The following is a 24,947-nucleotide window of genomic DNA, read 5'->3' on the forward strand; positions in this document are numbered from 1 at the left end:
CATATATTACAACTAGAAGCTTGAACACTGGTTTGGTTTTTGGCAAGAATATGTTCTAGATAGTTATGTACTATCCACTTGGAGGTGATAATATCTGGTTATCTCTTTTTTTGTAGTGTTAGCAGACTTTGATTACCATTGCTCATCCATTAATTTCATTAGAGTTTATAAAATGTTAATACTATGATTCCTTCTCCATTTATTAGCTGGATTGCCTCTCTAAAGAGAAACCTTCTCTCATCAACAATTTGATTACACTGAGCTGTAAGTCATATAGGAAAGGCAGGCTACTTGCTTGTGTCTTTATCAGTTTTCAAAAAGGAGTGATTTCCTTCAACTCATTTTCATTCTCCAACAGTAAAAGTGATCACTTAAGGTAGTTTTTCATTTTTTAGTTGCTTGTTTACTTAACGTCATTATAAATCATAGATGTAATTATATTTGGTAAGTTTAAAACATTTTCCTTAATCATGCTCGAATTGTCCCATTTTTAGCTAGTAGGAGGCTTTTCAAGGAACTTCTGATTCCTTTTTAAGGTTCTATTTGTCTTTGATAATGTCCTTGCTTTCTGGTATGACTAAGATATTTATATGCTCATCTTTTATATTTCCTACCCTAGGGCTTGGAATTAGACTTTATGAGCTTGATTTGTTTTAGTAGGAAATAATATCTAGAGACTGAAATCTGAGTATTAGGACTTCTCATTGCTCCTGGGTGACCATTATTTTAGATCTTTTTAGTTGACAAAGCTAGGAAACAGTTTTTTTCTGTCTTCCTAATGTACACCATGGGTTCATATTTATCCTTCCAGGTCAAATTCAAGGCTATTGGGCTTCTACTTAGCCTCTATCAATCTCACATCCTCCTCCTCCTCCTCCTCCTCCTTCTCCTCCTCCTCCTTCTTCTTTCTTTTCTTCTTCTTTCTTCTTCTTGCTTCTTTCTCCTTCTCCTTCTTTCTCCTTCTTCTTTCTTCTTCTTTCTTCTTTCTTTCTTCTTCTTTCTTCTTTTTTTTAAGATTTTATCTATTCATGACAGAGAGAAAGAGAGAGAGAAGGCAGAGACACAGGTAGAGGGAGAAGCAGGCTCCATGCAGGGAGCCTGACGTGGGACTTGATCCTGGGTCTCCAGGCTCACCCTGGGCTGAAGGCAGGTGCTAAACCGCTGAGCCACCCAGGCTGCCCTCACATCTTTCTTCTTATCCCACATTGAAAATTCTCAGTAACACTAACATAATTTAATTATTTGCTTTAATCCACACTTTACACACAATCGTTTCAAAATAGAAGTAACAATACTACCACCAAAAATATGATTGCTGCTAAAAATTGTTTTTTAGTTTATTTTATCTTAAGTATATATCCCACTAGGGATAGATAAATTACTGTTTTGTTTTTATTTTTTTAAAGATTTTATTTATTCATGAGAGACACACACACACACAGAGGCAGAGATACAGGCAGAGGAAGAAGCAGGCCCCACACCCTGAGCTGAAGGCAGACCCCCAACCACTGAGCCACCCAGGCGTCCCCAAATTACTATTTTAAAGTCACTTAGAATAGTTCTATATGAGTACAAATTAAATTTGGTACATATACATGTTTATTTTTATTTTTAGGAATTACTTTTTTTAAAAAATGTATTTATTTTAGAGCAAGTGTGCATAGGAGTAGAGGAAGGGGCAGAGGGTAAGAGAGGAAGAGCATCCTCAACCAGACTCCCTGTTAAGCACAGAGCCCAATGCAAGGCTCAATCCCAGGACCCCAAGATCATGACCTGAGCTGAAATATAGCATTGGCCAATTAACTGTCTGAGCCACCAGGCACCCCTAGGGATTACTTTTTAGGGGATAATTTGTTTTATAATTATTTAAAATATTTACATGATTCCAAGTCAAATCCAAAAAACAAGAAATACTCAAAGAAGTTTCTAGCATCTACTCTGGTGCTAACCATTCTAATCTTTCCTTCCCTCATAGGTAATTTTTAAATATTTTTATAGTTTAGGGACACCTAGGTGGCTCAGTGGTTGAGCATCTGCCTCTTCCTCAGGGCATGATCCTGGAGTCCCAGAATTGAGTCCCACATCGGGCTCCCTTCATGCAGCCTGCTTCTCCCTCTGCCTGTGTCTCTGCCTCTCTCTCTCTCTGTCTCTCATGAATAAATAAATAAAAATTTAAAAATTTTATAGTTTATTATTCCATTAATAATAATACATATACATTCATATATTCATAATAATACGTATACATAGATTCATATATTTTCCTTCTAGGGAAGAGCATAATATATACACTTTTCCAAGCTTTTTAAAATTCTTAGTGATATATACTAATAAAAAGAATAATCTTTATTTCTTTTTTTATAACTTTATTGAGATTCAATTCATATACCATACAATTCACTTTTTATATAAGTGCACAATTTAGTGGCTTTTAGTATATTCAGAGTCATGCAACCATCACCATAGTCGATTCTAGAACATTTTTACCATCTCAAAAAGAAACCTTTTATTAGCAGTCATTTCACATTTCCTCCCCAACCCTTAGCCCTAGGCAACTAAACTTTCCCTATAGATTTACCTATCATGGACATTTCATACAATATGTGGTCCTTTGTGGCTGGCTTTTTTCACTTAGCATAGTTTTTAAAGTTCATCCATGCTGTAGTGTGAATCAGTAATTCATCCTTTTTGTTATTGAATAGTATTCTATTGTATGAAAAGATCATATTTTGTTTATCCATACATCAGTTAATGGGCTTTTGGATAATTTTACCTTTTGACTATTATAAATAATGCTTCTGTGAACATTCTTGTACAAGTATTTGTGTGAAAATATGTTTTCATTTCTCTTGAGTATATTCCTAGGAGTGGAATTGCTGGCTCATATAATAATTCTGTGTTTAAGATTTTGAGGAAGTGCCAGAATCTTCCCAAACCAGTCCCACCAACAGTGTATGAAGGTTTTGATTTCTCCCCATCCTTGCCAACACTTGTTATTATCTGGTTGGGGTTTTTTTATAGCCATCTTAGTTGTACGCTTATTCGTATTCACAATCACATACTACCCCATTGAGTGGTAATACCACAGTTCATGCAGCCAGTCACAAATTGCACATTTGGGTTGTTGCCATTCTTTCGCTATTACAAATCATGCTTCGGTGAATGGCTTTTTGTTTATGTCTTTACATATTTTTGCCAGTGTTATCTTCAGGATATAGTTCCAGAGGTGAGATTGCTGCATCAAAGAGTAAATGCATATATAAGTTGCTAGATATTGCCAAATTCTTCTCCATAGAAGTTATAGCATTTCATGTTTCCACCTGCAGTGCAGGAGATGCCTATTTCCTCACTGCCTCCCAGTAGAGTTTGTTGTTGAACTTTTAGAGTTTTACCACCTTTGTAGATGAGAAATTGTATCCTGTGATAGTTTTAATTTTGCTTATCTTGTAAACAAGGTTGAGCATTTTCTCACATGAGTAACAGTCGTTTTAATTCCTTTTTAATTGTCCCTTTATGTCTATAGCCTCACTTTTTCTATAGGGTTGTTGGCCTTTTTTTCTTTATATATTAGAAATATTTACTCTTGGGGCACCTGGGTGGCTCAGTCAGTTAAGCCTCCGACTGTTGGCCTCAGCTCATGTCTTGATCTCAGGATCACGAATTCAAGCTCGTATTGGGCTCTGTGCTGGGTGTGGAGCCTTTTTTTTTTTTTTTTAACATTCGTTTTTATTTAAGTTCGATTTGCCAACACATAGTATAACCCCCAATGCTCATCCCATCAAGTGACCACTCACTGCCCATCACCCAGTTACCCTATCCCCCCACCCACCTCCCCTTCTTTTTTTTTTTTACATATTTTTTAAATAAATTTATTTTTTATTGGTGTTCAATTTGCCAACATACAGAATAACACCCAGTGCTCATCCCGTCAAGTGCCCACCTCAGTGCCCGCCACCCAGTCACCCCCACCCCCCACCCACCTCCCCTTCCACCACCCCTAGTTCCTTTCCCAGAGTTAGGAGTCTTCCATGTTCTGTCTCCCTTTCTGATATTTCCTCCTTATTTTTCCTCCTTTCCCCTTTATTCCCTTTCACTATTATTTATATTCCCCAAATGAATAAGACCATATAATGTTTGTCCTTCTCCGATTGACTTATTTCACTCAGCATAATTCCCTCCAGGTCCATCCACGTCAAAGCCAGTGGTGGGTATTTGTGGAGCCTATTTAAGAAACAAAACAAAACAAAAAACAAAACAGGGCAGCCCAGGTGGCTCAGCGGTTTAGCGCCACCTTCAGCCCAGGGCCTGATCCTGGAGACCCGGGATCAAGTCCCATGTCAGGCTCCCTTCATGGAGCCTGCTTCTCCCTCTGCCTGTGTCTCTTCCTCTCTCTCTCTGTGTCTCCCATGAATAAATAAATAAAATCTTAAAAAAAAAAAAAAAAAAAAAACAAGAAAAGAAATATTTACTCTTTGTCTTACTTACAATTGTAACATTTTCCTCCACTTTGGTATTTGCCTTTTTACTTTGCTTACAGTGTTGTGTCACCATGAGAAAGTTGTTTATTTTTATGAAATCAAATTTAATAGTTTTTTCTCTTGTTATTTCAGGTTTTGAGGCATAGTTAGGAATGTTTTTTCCTCTTGTAAGTTATAGAGAAATTTATTCAAGTTTTCTTTTTGAACTTCTATGTTTAATTTTTTATACTTAAGTCTCTGATCTATTTAGAATTTTTTCTGGGCTGTGCTATTTATTGTATATAGCTATTCAATTATCTAACTGTCCTAATGCCAGTTAGTAAAAAGTCCATTTTTTCCCCTATGGCTTTGAGATTCTGTTTGTTCTAATTTAAAAATACTATTGGATTTCCTATTTTTCCATTGGCCTTTGTTCAGGTATTCATATTAACATTTACAGAAGCTTTATAATCAAGTTCAAATAACTGATTAAAGTAGCTATGTTCATCCCCAAATTGCTCTACTTTCTCAGGATTTTACTTACAATTCTTGTTTGTATGTTATTTCAGTAAGCTTTATTATCAACTTATCCAGCTCTTGAAAAAAAATAATTTTTTAATTATTGGGTTTGCTTTATATTTATTCTTTACCTCAGAGCTTACGTGTTTATGATATTTGAGTCTTCGTGTCTCCATTTATGCAAATTTATTTTTTGCTTTTTTAGGAGTGTTTGTTTTCCTCAAGGTTTTGGAATTTCTCTTGCTTACATATTTTATTTTTTGCTCTTAATATAATAATTGAGGGCTTTTCTTTCCTTATGCCTTCTGATTGATTTGTCTAAAAGTGCTATTATTTGTTTACTGTTTTCCCATAGATTCTCTTGTTTTTTTTAGGTATACAATCATATACTATGAAAACTCCAACTTTTTCTGTCAAATTCTTACACTTCTAATTACTTTCTCTTCTAATGGTATGAGCAAATACCTTCAACACAATATTAAATTATAGTGGATATAATGGGTATTTTTACCTTGTTCCAGGTTTAGTAGGATATACTCTTATGTTTCTCTATTAAATAAGATCCTGGGGACACCTGGGTGGCTAAACCAGTTAAGCATCTGCCTTTAGCTCAGGTCATGATCTTGGGGTCTGAGGATTGAGTCCCACCTCAGGCTCCCTGCTCACTGGAGAGTCTGCCTCTTCCTCTCCCTCTCGGGCCCTCCCCACAGCTCATGCTCGCTCTTGCTCTCTCTCAATTAAATCTTTAAAAAAAAAATAAGATACTGGTTTGGGCTGAGTTTTTTATTTATTTTGTGTTAAGGAAGTATACCATCAATTCCTGTATGGTTCTGGTACTCTTACCATTCCTTCTCTCTCTCTCTCTCTCTCTCAGCTAGAATAATTCCATAGAGAGAAACATTCCTTCATAATCTATCTTTTCATTTTTTAAACAGAGAAAATAGACTTGTTTAAAGGGTTTGCATTAGAGATTTCCCCTCTCTGCCAATTTTGTGTGAAGAAAATATTTGTACTATTTCACTTAAGAGTTTGGCTAATGTTTTTCTTAAACTAGTTCAGCCATGAGTAATTTAAGGAAATCCCCCAAAAGTTGCTAAGTAATATAAAGTGCTACATTCATGGCTAAGAGCAGCCATTTGGATTGTGTAAACATTTCTCTAATTCTGGCGAGTCACATGTTTGATTTTAAACCTATACTTTATTTATTAGAATGCCCCAAATATAATAAATGTTTGAACATTTCATTTTCAGAGTATGGATATTGATTTTAGGTAAATGCCTATGTTGTAGTTTTGAGAATAAAACATTGTTTTCTTTCAATGAAAGGAAACCTACCATGAATAGACTTAAGGAGAGCTTCTATTTACTTACTAGAAAGTATCTTCATTAACGTTTGAGTGTTACATGACAGTATTTTAATATTTTTATTACTACTATATTTTTGTTTCTTGCTGATGTAGCTATATTTTCAGGGCTTTTGTCTTTCAAATGTTTTGGGTTGATATTTAGTATATATTGTATACTCATATTAAACAGATAACTGATGATGATAGGTGGGAGGGCAAATGGTATTGGTTAGGAGGAGCCAACCTGATATTGAAAATTTAGCTTGGTAAAATCTTAAAAATCAATACTTTTGCAAGATAACAGAAAGTTGATTGTGTGTCTAATTTTACATTCATATTTAATACTCAATTAGGCATCCATTATATCTCGTAAAAAAGAAGCCAAAGCTGAGGAACTTCAGGAAGCAAAGGAGAAGCTAGCCAACCTAGAGAGAGAAGTGTCAGTGAAGACAAATCAGACCCGTGAATTTGATGGCGCCGAAGTTTTGAAGGGAGATGATGTAAGTTGAGGTGTGATATGAGTATTGTTTTTATTTGAAAACATTCATGTTTTTGACTTTTTTAGTTTGGTTGTCAGTAGTAGAAAGTTAATCTTATTTTATAAAACCTGGTTTGAGACTGAAAAGTCCTTGCAATTATATTAAGATGTTCTTGCTCTATAATGACAGATCTTAGTAATTTTATGAGATAATGTTCCAAATTTTTACTTTTTAACTAAGCAAATTTATATTGGATTTATTAATTATAAATATTGTTATAAAAGTAAGACAAAATGAATAGAAACTAACAGATAAGACAAAAATTCATATTCATTTGTAAATGTCATTCCATAAAGGGCTGAGAAAATAATATCCCAAAGTTGCTTTGTCAGTAATGTGTATTTGGCCACTGAGACTGGCACCATTTAAATGACTTTACTGTAGATGCTTATAAATTTTAAAAATACAACTCAATCTTATGTTGGTATAAACTTAAATTTTTGAACAATGTTTTAAAAGCTGTTATTTGATTTATCCTTCTGTCAGACTTGTGAGATTAGTAGGACAAGTAATACTGCCATTTATATATCCAGCTAGACTTAAGTACCACAAATAAAATCCCTCATCTCATTTTCATAAAATTAGCTCAAGAAAGAATGAATAAATGAAGCACAATATCTTGTCTTAAAGCACAGTGATTTTTTTTAAGTAAGTGATAGATTATATTTTAATTCCCAATCATTGCCTGTACTTCACCACTTCTTATAAATCATTTATTTTATTAGCTACTTAGCTACTAAGCCTCAGCAAAAGCTACTTTGAAAAGCTGCTCATATCTGAACTTCATTTTTGGCTTTGAATAGTTACCAAATTCACACTGTTACAAATTGGCAGTGAACCTTCACAGTGCCAAACACAAGTGAGTTGTTCCCACGATACCACTTTTCTCTGTGGTGTTTCCAATTGTTAGCCTCCCAGGATGCCTTTAGCTTTTTGGGAAGTAGCAGATTTCACCAGTCATCACTTGACTGAAAAATTCCTTTGGCTTTTAATATCCACTTCCAGATTGCTTTAAGAGATGGGAATATTTTAAATGTTACTTGGAACCCAACAGGGTGTGCTTCGTGACATCCTTGCAATCCAGCGGGAGGCGGGAGGGAGGTTAATTATGCAGCAGTTTTGTTTTATAAGAGACCATGCTACCTCCTACCATTTTTGTCTTAAGAAAATGCTGCCCAATTGACAAGAAATACTAATAGCCATGGCCACATTTGGCATGAATAGTGCTTATAAATTCAGCATTAGATATTCCTTCTATGCAGATGTGAGGATAAAGAACATAGTGCCAACCTATTAAGTTTTATTTTTGATAAATTATAGTGAATAAGAGAAGTATCTGATGACAGAAAAAGCATACTTTTTTTTAAAGGGAAAAAGATAATTTTGGAAATCATAAGGTCAATTTAATTTTTAAACAATATCTGGTCAGAAACTAGAACAAATCAAGTAAATCATTTGGCAGTTACCTAAAAGAACAGAAGGTATTGGGGAACATTAAGCATAATTTTGTAAAGAACAAATCTTGGTAGACCAGTTTTAAATTCTACTTTGTTAAAGTGATAGACCATATGGACAAAAGGGAGGAAGTTTGTTATACTTAAAATTATATAATATAGCTGGACTTCAGTGAGGTTTCATTTGGTATCACATGGTAATCACCAAAAATCATGTTTATTGCCACCCATATGTTAACACAGTTGGTGAGAGAGTATCAAGTAGTAGCATGGCATTTAGAAAGAATAAGTATACCAGAGTCGCAAATAGGAGAATGAAGAAAAACAGGGGCTAACATTAATTGCGCACTTGTATAAATATAAGGCTCTCTGCTAGATGCTTTGCAAACACGTACTTCTTTATTTCTTATATTTTTGTTATTGTTATTTCTGTTTTACAATTGGGTGAAGCTCAGGGAGATTATAGATGCACTTATAAGTAATAAGTGGCCAAGCTGGGGTCCAGGTCTTTCTCACATGTTCCTGTTGACCTTGAACAAATCATTAATTAATCTATAAAATGGGGGTAATTGCTCTTCACTGTCATTATAAAGAACACATGAAATAATGTCAAAGCTTCCAAGAAACTGGAAGGCTTAGTCATCATATAACATCTGGCATCTGGAAGTCATCATTCCCATGAGCTTCATGTTACTACATGTGTGAAAGGTGATAGAGTGGAATGGTTAAGGGCATAGCTCTAGAAATTGGTTGCTTGAGTGCAGATACTGGCTTTATCATCTTACAGCTAGTTAACCTTGGGCAGATTCTGTAACCTCTTTGTACTCACCTGTAAAATATACCTCCTAGAATTATTATTGTACAGATTAAATGAATTAATATACCTGAAAAGTGCTTAGAATAGCACAGCACATGCTGAGTGCTCACTTAAGCGTTAGCTCTTGATATTTTTATATTTTTGTCAGTCACTTAAGTGAAGAATTTGAAAGCTAAGAATATAGTTTACAGCTTAAAACTTGAAATTAATATTTCCCAAACTGGGTACAATTCAGTAGCAGTACATATGAAATAGTTTTTGTTTTTTGGATAATTTACACAGACTCAGGATAAGAACATTAATGAAAGTCATTTTAGCTACTCTATTCATGGAGCAGTTACCATGTGCTCAATCTTTATTTTTTTTATTTTAAAATCTTAAATTTTTTATTTAATTTATTTTATTTTTTAAAGATTTTATTTATTTATTCATGAGAGACACAGAGAGGCAGAGACACATTCTTGGTGACAATTGCACAATGGTGTGAATATACTTAGTGTCACAGAACTGTACACCTAAAAATGGTTAAAAGGATAAATTTTATACTTCGTGTGTTTAACCACAGTAAAACACACATGCAATATATCCTAATTTCATCCTCTCAAAAAACCTGTAAGGTAAATATTATCTCCATTTTGGTTTTTTTTTAAATTTTTTTTCAATTTTTATTTATTTATGATAGTCACACACAGAGAGAGAGAGAAAGGCAGAGACACAGGCAGAGGGAGAAGCAGGCTCCATGCACCGGGAACCCGATGTGGGATTCGATCCCGGGTCTCCCGGATCGCGCCCTGGGCCAAAGGCAGACGCTAAACTGCTGCGCCACCCAGGGATCCCATATTATCTCCATTTTGTGATTGGGAAAATAGGCTTAGAAAAATTTAAGTAACATGCCCAAAATCACATGGTTAGTGAGTTGCAGAGTAAGGATTTGAACGCAGGTCTGACAGTCACTGTTAGCTTACTAGAAACTGTATGTCAGCCATTTGTTTGGATGTAAACCTTTGTTCCTTGATTATCCATATGTGGTTGTTTGATTAATCTTTCCTTGGAAGAATTTATTTATTTATTTATTTTTTAAAAGAGCACTGCTTTATTTATTTATGATAGTCACAGAGAGAGAGAGGGGCAGAGACACAGGCAGAGGGAGAAGCAGGCTCCATGCACCGGGAGCCTGATGTGGGATTCGATCCCAGGTCTCCAGGATCGCGCCCTGGGCCAAAGGCAGGCGCCAAACCGCTGCGCCACCCAGGGATCCCCTCCTTGGAAGAATTTAGAAATGTGACTGTGTTAATAAGGATAAATGTAACAAATATTATACATATAGTAATATATTCCTTTGTCATTTTCTTTTTAGAGGTCAGCTAGCAGTTTTTAAAGTTCAATATTGAAGTATGCATTTTGATGCTTCCTACTCCTATTAAACTTAATATTCCAGATGTTACAATTTGTCTGAGAATTTTAGCTCTTCTGTTTGCAGATAATAAGTGCTACAGGCATTTGTTCTTCATTAGACTTTTTCATTAGTATTCCCTGGGTGTTTCTTGTTAATAAAATATGAAGTGTCTAAAAATACTCCTTTTTTTTCATTGTACTGTATCACTTGAACATTTTATTTTCATTTTATTGCCTTAATTATGGCAGTAAGTGCAGGAACGTGTTTATCTTTTATTGTGCCAGACTTCTGACATGGATAGGAATTTCTTGAACTAATGAAATTATCTTCTCAGTCGTAGAAATTTTCTTGCCAGTCTAATCTATCTTGATTTCTTTCTCTTCACACCGGTATTTGGTAGGTGTAAGAACATTAAATTTAGAGACTGTAGTCTCTTCACATAACTAAAAATTGTTAATAATGAGTATCTTTTTTATATCTTGAGGTATTTTATATTGGATTTTAGTATGTAGTAAGTATAAATCTGTTGAATTGATATTCTCAAAGAATTTTAAATGCTGTCATCTCTGAGAGAAGTTACCCAAAAAAATGCCATGGAGCTTTGTCCTTGATACCAACCTGTTTATTATTATCAATAATTTAGATTAATTAATGTTTATTATGTAGTTACAATGTGCCAGAGAAATCCTAGGCTTATTATATACATTATCTCATTCATTTTCTTGAACAACTCTACAAAATAGTTATGATCATTATTCCCAGTTTGTACAGATACAGGAACTGAGGCACATGGAGGATTTGTGCTAACTTACCCAAGATCACATGGCTAGTAAGTAGTACCATGATTTGAATTGAGGTGGTCTCCCTCCAGAACTCTTAATAATTTTCACATAACAGGAAGCTTAAAGGTATAGTCAGCCTGAGAGAGATGATAGAATTAGGGTTCAAAGTCATCTTGGGAGGTAGGAGCAGTGTGCTAAAACAAACAAAATCCCATTAACAGGATTATGAACACAATGTTGTAGAATGCAAGTTTTGTCTGCCATCTCAATACATCACCCGTGAGTGATGCAGAATTAGAAAATAAATTATTATACTCCATTAATAAAAATGTAATATCCTATTTATGGTGAAATTATACCTGGAATACTATTTATATTCTTGGTATATGTTTTAAGAAGGACATAGTCAAGGCAGAGTCCAGTGAATGTGACCAAAATGGATGAAAAGTCTGGCAATTTTCATAGGAAAAATTGATTATGTATTAACTGAGAACCAAAAAAAAGGCATAATAGAATTGCTTTTAAATTTCAAAAGGATTATGGAAAGGATGGTGTGTGTACAGAACAAGTTAACATAGCAGGCCTGAAACTGCTATTCTTAGAAAATCTTGTTTGCAAGTTTGGCCCTTGGCTGGCATCTAGGAACTTGGAATTTAGAAAGATTCCCACCATTCCCTGATAAGAATTGCTCACTGTGCCTAAGCCTCATGTACAAAGAATGTAGTTTATGTTGAACACCTGCTTTCCTTCTCAGAGCCTGGACTTCCGTGAGGGCTGGGCAGAGAGTGTGCGTCCATGACCAGCCCCCAAGTAAAATGCCTGTGTGCCGAGTCTCTAATGAACTTACCTGGTTGGCAACATTTCACAAATATTGTTATAACTCATTGCTGGAGGAACTAAGGGAGAAGACTCTTGGAAGCTTGCCCCTGGTTTCCTCTGGATTTCATCCCATGTGCCTTTTTCCTTTGCTGGTTTTTGCTTTTATGTTTTCACTGTAATAAAGCATTGCCAAGTGTATGGCTATATGCGGAGTTCTTTGAGTCCTCTTAGCAAACCATTGAACCTGGGGATGATCTTGGGGACCCCTACACAGATGGATTGGTATTCTTGTTTGTTTGACAGAAGGCAGAATTAGGACCAGTAGTAAGAAAGAAATATTTGATTGACTGCAAGGAAAAATTGCTACAACTTAAGCTTTCTTCAGTAGTGAAGCAGGCTGCTTTGGTAAAGTAGAGTGCTTCACTATTTAAAATATGACAGAAGCTAGGTGAGGGACATTTTAGAAATAATTTGTGCATTTAGTAGAAAAAAAGGGATTGGACTGAATCAATGCTTTGGGGTTTTTTCTAATCTTAAAAAAATCTGATTATACAAGTAATACCTGAATATATTCTTATGGTATGAAAATCAAACAATTCACATAAAGTAACAGTCTTCCTTGGCAAACCTCCAAGTCCCTTAGTCCCTTTACCAGAGAGAAACCACTTCTTCCAGTTTTGTGTATTTCAGTCTTTTTTCTAAAGATAGATATAGATAATACTGTTTTATGGTTTGTTTTTTTTTAAGATTTTATTTATTCATGAGAGACACAGAAAGAGAGGCAGAGACATGGGCAGAGGGAGAAGTGGACTCCATGCAGGGATCCCCATCCGGGACTCGATCCTGGAACTCTGGGATCATGCCCTGAACTGAGGGTAGACACTCAACCACTGAGCCACCCAGGCGTCCCTGTTTTGTGGGTTTTTTAAAAATATAAATGATATTATGCTGAACATACTGTACAACTTGCTTTTAATAAAAGTCTTGGAGATTTTTCCGTGTCAGTAAATGAGGAGGTTAAGAGAATTCTGTAGAGGTTAAAAGAATCAGCTCTGGAGCCAGAACACCTTTGTGCAGATCTCTTTTCTGCCATCTGTCAGCTCTTCAGCCTTGACATGTTACTGAATTCCTCTGTGCCTCAGTTTCCTTGTCTATAAGGTGCTGTAACTGCTGTGGAAAAAAGTATAACTTCTTCAAAAGTCAAGCACAGAATTACCATATGACCCAAAAATTCCTCTCCGAGGTTAGAATCCTCATGTGGTTTTCTGTTAGGTCTTTCTAAATGCAAGCTATTGCTCTTATTCTAAGTTATGTTAACTTGAATTATTCGGACAGAATTTTAATATTAAGTGACCTTAGCTTTCTATAATTTGGAGTGCTCTTAAAATGTTTACATAGAATTATCTAACTTTATGCAGGATTCAGTGTGAGAGGAGACAGAAAAATATAGTATTATAGTAAAGCATAATAGTTAATGGTCATATATTTGGCTCTGAGTTGTTAATAAAAGATTGCTGCGGTATGATTTTTTAAAGATAACATAATGAACTTAACTAAGGAGCATGTCTTCCAAAATAATACCCTTATAATTTCCCCAGCTCATACCCCATGACCCTGAGGTATACTCCCATAGCACTCTGTTCCTGTGTGTTGTTAACATACAACAACACGCTTAAGATTACTTGTTCAGTTTTTGCTTCCCCTAAGAAAGTAATAAGCTCCACGGTGGCAGGGGCTTATCTCTTGTTCACGATCATTTACTTAATACCTGACATGTAACAGGCACTTAATAAATGTGTGGAAATCTGAAAGTATATAGTGTAATTTAGATGTATGTATGTTTTCCATAGAAAAGTGATAATATTAAAAATGTATGTCTTGGCACTTCTTAATAGGCTTCAGTTGATAAGAAAAATGATTTATATTAACTCTTCATCCTAACCGTAGCTGTGTATTTCTTTGTATAAATAAAGTTATTTTTAGACACCTGACCATAAACCTAAATCTGCCATTTAATCTGGTAGCCTCCATTAATTCTTTGGTAAATAAAAATTCTGCTGTTTCACAAGTGGCAATCTGAGTGTGATGACTATCTCTCTTAATGGAAGAGCAAAGGATCGAGCCTATGCCTCTTGTAGTAGTCTCATAGCTACGGATCTTTCCCATCTTAGTCAACTTGATATCTCTGAATCTCTGCTTTAATTATTTGAAAAAGCAAATAAAAAATCAGCCCTGATGATGCAATGATGGTACCCTTCCTAGAGCTGTCATTCAAATAAATGCCTGCCTTTTGATTCTGAAATTTGTTTAAGATTTATTTGTTTTAGAAGGGCTAGGGGAGGGACAGAGGGAGAAAATCTCAAGCAGACTTCCTACTGAGCGTGAAGCCTGATGCAGGATTTGATCCCATCACCCATGAGATTACGACCTGAGCCAAAACCAAGAGTCAGTCGCTCAACCTACCAAGCCACCCAGGCGCCCCAGCGTCTGAACTTTTTTATAGTAACAAATGAACCTCTAGTTAAGGTTCCATTGGCACTTCATGCATTGAAAGGTCACCCCTGGTTAATGGTGTATGTGTATAGAGCCCATTGTATTTTGTTCCCTAACCATTACAAGAAGCTCACCTGTTTTGCAGTTATGTTTGCAGTTAAAAATGTGCTTGGTCAAATAATGTTTATAAGAAGCTTTAGAAAGGTCCCACCAATTCATTCTACAGCTACCGATAGAAATCCTAGAGCTAAATTGCAAAGATTATGAAATCTTCTTTAAATACTTCAAAGAGAAGCACTGTGAAGATAAGGGAATCCTGGCAAGGTTTGCTGCAGCTGTCAGATCCCGAAAAATGAGGAATCAAATTTTGACACTTGTAATTGAATCATCCACCCTTCTAAGTGAGCCCAGGCAAACCTGTGATATTTTTAGAACCTTTCAAATCACATTACACTCTTTAGAGTTCATAGCAGGACCTGAGGCCCCTAAAATTTCCCAAGAGATGGAACAAAACAGAATCAAATAAATTTGGTTCAATTCACTGTAACAGAAGTAATGTAATTATGCATGCAATCTAGGTAATACTACAGTTGCAACCCCAAATTTGAAAACTTTTCATAGCAAAATGTTTTGAGAGTTAACTGCTTGGACAGCAGTTGAAAAACCCATTATCTCTAATATAGTAACAGCTGTGCGGTGGTGATTTGATTTATAATAGAAGCATAAAGACGATGGATGGTATGATTAACTGTGTTTCACAGATGGGTGTTCCTATGCCACAAGTTTCATTTAAGACAGAGTTCTACCAGCATATATCATATTGCTTATTATAGACTCTCTCAAAAGAATTAGCAGTTAACTATCTACTACCATTTATAGGTAATTACATTGCTTATGCTTTGGTTGGTAAAATTATCTGATTTATTTAAAAAAAATTTTTTAAAGATTTATTTATTTATTTGAGAGAGTGCAAGTGATCACAGTGGGGAGGGGCAGAGAGAGAGAGAATCTCAAGCTAACTCCATGCTGAGTGTGGGGCTTTCTCCCAGGGACCCTAAGATCATGACCTGAGCCAAAGTCAAGAGTCGGACGCTTAACCAACTGAGCCACCCAGGTGCCCCAAATTTTTCTAATATACAGTTAAAAACCTAATACTAACAGGTTACGAAAGATTAGAATAGTATTTGTATGTGTGTCTACATTGGCACTAGTGATTTGAAAGGACTATCATTTTAACAGAAAACAAAAGTTGCTTTGAAACATTTTTTTCCTGCCTTAAAACAAATAGCAACTCTGAGTCTAGACTTCAGGGAGTACAAATGATTTATTGAAGTATAACATAAAAAAACGACCTCTTCAGATTTTCTACAAGTCTGAATTCAGACAGAATGGAAGACACTGACAAATGGGAGAAAAAATCATGGCCATTGGGCAAATTCATGCTACTTTGGAACAGTTGGTATTATCTGACACCTAACTCTCTTGAGCCTTTCTCTGTCGTTTTCCATGCTTAAAAATCAGCTGATGAAGTAACTGACAAAGATGTGATTTAATTAAGAAATGGAAAATAGCATGCATATTGGACTAACAGGATTTGAGGACAAAAGTACTCATTCTAGTCCAGTTTTTCCAACTTGCTATACTTTGATGAGTTGTATTAATTTCTCTACAGGTTTCCTTCTCTGTAAAAGGGAAAGAGTGCTTTAAAAAAAAATAACCTATCTTTGTGGTTCTTGACAATATAAAGCATTTATTATATGGCTGTCTTGTAAAGTCCTCACAGCAAATTACTGTGGAAATAGTTCTGATGCCAGATACCAAGGTGGAAAATTTGCAGCAGGAGCAGAGAGATTCTTGTTTCCGCTTAAATATCCAGAATGATGCCTGGAATCTAATAATGCTTTGAGTTCCAGATAAGCTTGAAAAGCACTTGTAAATGGTTATATACTTAAGGAAATAAGCTGCTTTGTCCATTTAAAAAGCTAGCCCAGATTTTGATCATTACTATTAAAGGTTATAAAATATATTAAATGGATAAAAAGAGAAAGAACATCTGGCAAATTCCATTTTGATCACAAAGGAATCTGTAAAATTAGTCCTGAAGCTAGAAGCTAGCACTATAAAGTGTTAATCTTATTGATCCCAGCATTTTAAATGACGGCTGTTCTTTCATAAATGACAAATTTGTGTTATAAATGTACATTGGTCCAAATGATTAGTAATAGCTGCTATAATGGGCCTTCCTGTGCAATGGCAAGCTGCATAGTTCACTTTAATGACAAATTTGCTTTTTTGACCTGCTATAGTGCACTATAGAAAGCTTTTCCTTAATGTTCCAAGGATATGTTGCTTATCTCCTATGTCAGAGTTCCTTTAAAAATTATTTTTAAAATATTTTTAAATTAAAATATTTTTAAATTAAGTATTTAAAAAATAAATCCCAAGAAATTCAGTTTACTCTTATCTGCCAAATACAATGGCTATTTTTATTTATTAATTCTCTCCCAATATTGGCTTATAAATATATATACAAAATTTTTACATAGCTGTACTCAGAGTATATAGATTTATAATTGCAGTAGTAATTACTCTATTTTAGTTTTTTAAAATATTTTATTTATTCATGAGAGACACACAGAGAGAGAGGCAGAGACACAGGCAGAGGGAGAAGCAGGCTCCATGCAGGGAGCCCGATGTGGGACTCGATTCTGGGTCTCCAGGATCACACCCTGGGCTGCAGGCGGCGTTAAACCATTGAGCCACCCAAGCTGCCCCTCTATTTTAGTTCTAAGAGCATGCATCACACCTTGATTTATACTTTTCTACTTATCCTAATTACTTGACATTTCTTTTCTTTTTTTTTTAAGTTTATGTATTTATTCATGAGAGAGACAGGCAGAGAAGCAGAGAGAGACGCAGGCTCCACACAGGGAACCCAATGTGGGACTCGATCCCGGACTCCAGGATCACACCCTGGGCCAAAGGAGATGCTCAACTGCTGAGCCACCCGGGCGTCCCAATTACTTGACATTTCTTTATTTCTGTACTATTTAGAAGAAACAGTAATCATCTCTTATTTTCTAGTTACTACTTAATTATATTCAAACAGAATGACATTATTATTATCCATTATTCAATTTTTATAGAATTTTAGTATATTTTATAAATTTTATTTTAAAACTACCTAGTTTTATTTTAGACAAATAATCATTTTATAATAGTAATATTGTATGTTTTGATCGTCAGAGGTTCTAAAAACCCTTTATTTTCAAGAATTGGCTACTGTGTGGTGGCAATTATGATTATTAATAATTGCAGATGTTTAGGTCAAGAATTTGCTTTATTTTATTAAACCGTTGTGGCATAGTTAATTATAACCATGATAGCTCCTATTTATTGAATGCTACACTAGGCATCATGCTAATTGCATTTCATATCACTCTGAGATAAGTATTGTTACCTCCTTTTTTTTTTCCAGTTGAAATGATATATAAAGACACAACAGTAATTGCCTAAGGTTTTGAAATTACAGGATTTGAAATTACATTTCTCTGACTCCAAAGCCCAGATCTTAACACCTCTGAACTACTTCTGTGACCTTGTTGTACTGCTCCTAGTACCATAATGATTAAGTTCTAAATGAAATTATTTGTAACTCTTTGCTCATATACATTGTTACAACATGGAATTATGAGTAAATTTAATTTTTAGTGCTCAAAGTCTATTCAAAATAAAATCTATCAGCTATTAGGTTATTGTTGGTGACAGGCTTTCTTTGAGGTGAGTTGTACTTTTAATTGAATTATACCTTTTTTAGGGACACCTGGGTGGCTCAGTTGGTTCAGTGTCTGCCTTGTGCTCAGGTCATGATCCCAAGGTCCTGGGATTGAGCCCCATATTGGACTCCTCGCTCAGTGGGGAGTCTGCTTCTCCTTCTCCCTCTGCCACTCCCCCTGCTTGTGCTTTGTCAAATAAATAAATAAAATCTTTAAAAAAATAATTACAGTTTTTTAGATTTATATAAATATCTAGTTTAAAAAGTAAAACAATACTACAAAGTTCATAATGAAAATAATGATCCCTTATTCACAAGTCATGCTTCCTTGAGGCAACTACTCTTAATTCCTTTGGTTGTTTCTTATGGTATTTACTTCTACATTTCTAAATAACATGTTTGTGCTGAAACCTAAAAGTTTTTTTCAATTCTGGATATACTACCATTGGTAATGAGGATTTAGCAATTCTCTGTTTACCCCTATACTCATCCTTCCATTCCTTAGAGACTCCCAATATAATTTTATTTTTTGATTAAATCATTATTTATTATATCCATTATGATAATTGTAGAAACGGTTTACAGCTGAGCCACATAGTATACTATGTGGCTCATAGATTATATATCCTTTCTTGTACACTTAAAAAAAAATTAATACTGACCTCATTGTTTTGCTTAAGTTTTTTGTGTGTGTGTAACTGCCACCTACTCAGCCGCAGACCTTCTGATGGAACTGTACAATTTATCTTAATATAGCATATGTTCATATACAGTAACCTATTAATTATATTTTGTAAACATTAGGTATATTCTTTCTGGAGTCCCTTTCATTCTTCTGTTCCAGTCTGGGAAGATTTATATCTGGACATGCTGTGAGCTATAGGCTTGCTATAAACTGTAATCTAGGGCTTCCTAGTCATCATCCCAGAAATTTCTTTAACCTTTCTCCTGTTTTGGATTCTCTCCTTTCCTTAATTTTTTAAAAAATTTTATTTATTTATTCATGAGAGACGTAGAGAGACAGAGACATAGGCAGAGGCAGAAGCAAGTTCCCTGGGGGGAGCCCAATGCAGAACTCAATCCCAGAACCGCAGGATCACTCCCCGACCAAAAGCAGATGCTCAACCACTGAGCCACCCAGGTATCCCTCTTGGTTTATTTTCTTGTTGTATAGAGAATGTTCCTGAAAAAGAGGGACTTGGAATGTACATTTTTTAGAATCTTGCGTGTGTGAAACTGTCTTCATTCCATATTCATATACATGATTGATAATTTGAATGATGAATTCTGGTTGCAGATATTTTTCCCTAAGAATTTTGAAGACACTGTTCTGTTGTCTTCTAGTATTCATTGTTGCCGTCTGAGTCTGTTTTAATTCCTAGTCCTTTGATGTGACCTTTTATTGTTATTGTTATTTTACCTCTTCTTGAAACTTTTGGGATTCCCTTTTTACCTCTGATTTTCTAAATTTTTAAGATTGTGGACTTAAATGTAACTCTTTCCTTTTATTGAGCTGGGAATTCTATTGGTCCTTTCAATTTAGAATCTTATTGTATATCCTTCAGTTCTGGGAGATTTTTTTGTATTATTTCTACCCTTTAAAAATAATTCTGTTCTTCTGGAACTCTTTAATTAGATTTATGACCTTCTATATTGATTGTTTAATGTTTATTTACTTTCCAAATGTTTATTTTCTAAAAATGTGTTAAGGTAGGTGACAATGTGTTATGTGTGTTTGTGTGTGTATGTGTGTACTATATGTGAAAAATAAAGAACAATGAGATCATGTACATATATATACTTAGAACTCAGCTTTAAAAAAGGACCTTTGAGGCTCTCTGTGTGCCTTTTCTTTATCCTATTTGATTTCCACCCCTCTCAGAGGTATGTACCATCTCAAGTTAGGTATTTGTCATTCTCTGACTCTTACTTACTGTTGACCATATATTTGTATCCCTAAACAGTATATTGCTTAGTTTTCCTAAGCAATATTAATGGAAGCATACTCTATATATCCTGTAACTTGCTTGTTTTGTTTTACATTATTTCTTGAATTTATAATGTTTACTTTCACTGTGCAGACATATATATGTGTGTGTATACATACATATGTATATATATGTAGATATCTATTTGAATATACAATTTGTTGTAGCTTGTTTTCCAGTTTTTCACATTGCAGTGTTTCTGTCAACATTCTTATGTATGTGACTATGAACAGAATTGCTCCAGAGCAGTGTTTCTTAACTTTTTTCACAATATGACATTTGAATAAAATTGATCATTGTTTAGCATACTGAGGTAAAAGGACAAGGCTGCTTATAGCTGAGGATGACTGACTTGGGAGTTCTTTATAATATCTTGCCCAGCTGCTGCAAAGTCTTAGTGGATTAATATCTTGGCATATACTTAATATTTGTGTCAGATGAGTGCACTGGAGCATACTGCATTTACAAAGCTTTGCTCTGGAGTTGTTCAAAGAGATCAAAGAGTCGTCTGAAGACCAGTTCTTGCCTACAGTTATACTAATTCGTGACCATATAAGTTGAGCAGAGGCATTTTTAGAAAGATTTGTAGTAATGTGATATTTCCTAAATATTTTTATTGTTTTATATAAGTGTCCACTCTACAAATGATTAGAAATTTTTAGAACTGCTCCATCACATAGATAGGTTTGAGAAGCCGTGCTATTCATTGTAGTGGAGTTGGTGGGGCATAGGATGAACACAACATCAACTAAAGTAGATATGAAATGTTTTCCAAACTGTTATTCTAAATGCCAAATCCCTCACTCCCAGTGGTTTACAGGTTTTCCACTGCCTCCATATCTTCACCAGCACTTAGTATTAAAGGGCTTCTCTTTGCTAATTGGGTGAGTGTTAAAATAGTATCTTACTGTGGTTTTAATTTCTATTACTAATTACTAATGAGGTTGAGTATCTTTTAATATATTTATTGGCCATCTTGGATTTCTTTTCTGTAAAGTGACTGTTCAAGTATTTTATCCATTTTTCTATTGGATTATTTGTCTTTCACTTAGGGATTAATTTATATATCTTGGATACAAATCCTTTATTGGTTTAATGTGTTACAAATATGTTCTCCCAACATGTGATATATATTCCTAATCTCTTTATATATTGATGAAGTAAAGTTCTTGATTTTAGTCAAGTTTATTAATCATCTATTTTCAGTTGTTGGAGGGGGGGGTTTAAAGATTGATTGATTGATTGATTCATGAGAGACACAGAGAGAGAGAGAGAGGCAGAAACACAGGCAGAGGGAGAAGCAGGCTCCATGTAGGCAGGCTGATGTGGGAATTGATCCCGAGTCTCCAGGACCAGGCCCTGGGCTGAAGGCGGCGCTAAACCACTGAGCCACCTGGGCTGCCCAGTTTGTGGTTTTATGTCTTATTTAAGAATCCTTTCCTACCTCAAAATTATGGTGATATTTTCCTATATTCTAAAAGATTTTTAGTTTTATCTTTCACATTTAAGTCTGTAATCCAGTTGGAATTGATTTTTATTTGTTACGAGGGGTCCAGTAATGGAAATTCTCTTCTTTTACCTCAAATTTGACACAGTAGCAGTCTACATAAACAAAATCCCCTTGAGTGCTTTAATAATTTTAAAACTGTGGGGCTCCTGGGTGACTCATTCAATTAAGCTTCTGCCTTCAGCTCAGGTCACGATCCTGGGGTCCTGGGATTGAGTTCCACATTGGGCTCCCTGTTCAGCAGAGAGTCTGCTTCTCCCTCTCCCTCTGCCATTCCCCCTGCTTGTGCTCTCTCTGTCAAGTAAATAAAATCTTTTTAAAATAATAATTTTAAATATACATAAAGGGTTCCTGAGACCAAAAAGAGAATCACTGTTATAGATCCACAGAAAAAAGTTAAAAGCCCCAATAAAAAAGACCAAACACAGGCAAATCACTTTTAAAAATTACCCCAGATGAATAATGAACGTGACAAAAAAGTGAATTTCCTTAATAAAGACGTTCAAATGAAAAGTAAAATACTATTTTAATTATCAAGTTGACAGTTATTAAAAGTACTATAAATAGCCTTTGAAGGACAGTTTGACAAAATATATCAAAATATATCAAATCCTTATTTCCTTCTGACCATTTCTGGAAGTATGTCCTATAGAAATCATTAAGAATGTTTCTGAAGGTTTAGTTCAATATATTCATCATGGTTTTTTTTTTTTTTTTGATAAGTTGAAAATTCAGAAATAACCTAAAATCCAAATGATAACGAGAAGAAACTTCCAATGGAGTAAAACATTGATAATATATTTTCTTTCCTCAGGGCACCTGGTTGGCTCAATAGTTGAGCGTTTGCCTTCGGTTCAGGTTGTGATCCCAGGGTCCTGGGATCGTCTCACATTGGGCTTCCTGTGGGGAGCCTGCTTCTGCCTCTGCCTACATCTCTGCCTCTCTGTGTGTGTCTCTCATGAATAAATAAATAAGATTAAAAAAATTGTTTTCTTTCCTCTAATTCATCCAGGGTAGTGGATGCCTTAGAGGGCTTTGATGGCCACCTATTGCTTAATTATTGTACTTAACCAGCATTAATCTGCTCTGATTACCTTCCCTTAGTTTACCCTTAGTTTGTCCTGTGAATGTCAAATAATAACCAATCAGCATAGAGCATATTGGGTAATTGGTGGGTCTGTTCTTCCACCAAAAATATTTATAGCTTTTAGCTTTTAAAACTAATTCTGGAACAGAGCAAGATAAAGAAGGGAAAAATTGGCCTAGATAATACAGAAGATAACAGATGAACAGGGTTGATTTCATTTTGGGCACTTTGCCCAGGACACTTTTAATAGAACATATAGTTACTCTAGGGATTCTGAGTCTGTGATTATGTCAGACTTACACATTAATTCTTTAAAAGGAAAAATCGCAAGTTATTGGACTCTAGGTACATTGGTATGACTTAATTTTTTAAACCATGCCTGTAATCCCCAGCCATTGATAATTTGCTGTGTGTGGGCTGTATTCCTTACTATTAAAACTAACTTTCATGGAACAAAAATATTTTGAACATCCTTCCTTTAAAACACAGTGGGTTCTTCATTTCTTTTAAAGTTTAAGTCAAATTTTAAAAGATGTCTAAACTAGAATTAGATGGTTATTTTTATGTGAAGAATTTTTAATCTTACTATTTTTGAGAACATTCTTTATGTCCTGAAAGATCAATCAAGTCTTTAAGGAAAAAAATCACCTAAGTTTTAGAATGCTATGTTTCCTGTTTTACTACCTTATAATTTAGATTATTGCCCTTATGTTTACCCTTAAAAGTTAAAAGGAGAAATAGCAACATGGTAGTAGAGCTTCTATTAGAATAGTGGCTTTAAGTGAATTTTTCCTTTTTTTTGGCTTTCCAAAATTTCAGTAATATGTTAGTTATTATTATTATTATTATTATTATCTAGAGAGGGGGAGTGGGCAGAGGGATAGTGAGAGAATCTTAAACAGGCTCTACTCCCAGCGCAGAGCCCAACGTGGAGCTCACTCTCACAACCCTGAGATCATGAGCTGAGCTAAAATCAAGAGTTGGATACTTAACCAATTGAACCACCCAGACACCCCTACGAGATAAATCTTTGAGAATCTTAGCCTTTTTAATACCCAATCCTTTTAAAGGCTAACTTGAGAAGAGACTTCTAAATAATTTTATAAATAATAAAAGTAATGGGGCACCTGGGTGGCTCTGTTGGTTAAGCATCCAGCTCTTAATTTTGGCTCTGGTCATGATTTCAAGGGCATGAAATTGAGCCTCATGTCAGGTTCCATGCTCAACACAGGGTCTGCTTGAGAGTTTCTCTCCTTCCCTCTATTATCCTCCCACTGTTCTCATGTTTCCTCTCTCTAAAATAAATAAAATCCTTAAAAAATAAAGTAAAAATTAAAAAAAAAAGAATTACCTTGTATTAGGTAAAATGGAAACTTAGTTTTGTTTTGAAGTGGCGTGCTTAAATATAACATTTTCCAATGTTATATTCCAATTCTTACTTGGAAGTTTTCTTTATAATGTAGTTAATAAAAGGATAGAGCAGGAAGAAAAATTATTTTATGTAGTTTAAAAAAATCTTAAAATTATTAGTATAATGGTACATAAGAGGAAGTGATTTTTTTTTTAAGTATTATGTTCTGTTTCAGAAACTTCTCACATTTGCGGCTGGCATTTGCTTCTTATTCCAAGCAATACTTTTAATGAGCCAGAATTTTTACACCTTCTGTTTCCTCTACCTGGAATATTCTTCTTTGCCTCTTCCTTCTTCCTTTAGCACATTCTTACTTCTTCAGTCTTGGTTTAAATGTAATTATTTTGAGAAGCTTGCCATAATTCTCCTCTCCTAAATCCCCAACATCCACCTTTTCTGCCTTCATCCCAACCCAGGTTAAACTCCTGTTTATTCATTCTAAGGGCCCCTTTACTTCTTTATAATGTTCACCATGGTTGTACACATCAGTTCAATGTTTCGTTTTGCCACTATTTCCTTAAGCTTGGTGAGGGCAAGACTTCTGGGTATCTTGTATT

The 24,947-nt window shown here is 34.9% G+C and overlaps 1 protein-coding gene across 3 annotated transcripts in view; it reads left to right on the forward strand.

Annotated features, from left to right (window-relative positions):
- IFT81 (intraflagellar transport 81) overlaps positions 1-24,947 on the forward strand; it is a 124,765-nt gene that overhangs the window by 63,059 nt on the left and 36,759 nt on the right. For all 3 annotated transcript variants that reach the window (XM_026018818.2, XM_026018819.2, XM_026018821.2), the window contains one exon: positions 6,676-6,822. In XM_026018818.2, coding sequence (XP_025874603.1) covers positions 6,676-6,822 — 147 coding nt within the window. The remainder of the gene's footprint in view (positions 1-6,675; positions 6,823-24,947) is intronic.

This window comes from Vulpes vulpes, chromosome 10, assembly GCF_048418805.1.
Source record: "Vulpes vulpes isolate BD-2025 chromosome 10, VulVul3, whole genome shotgun sequence".
In the NCBI taxonomy this organism is placed as follows: domain Eukaryota; kingdom Metazoa; phylum Chordata; class Mammalia; order Carnivora; family Canidae; genus Vulpes; species Vulpes vulpes.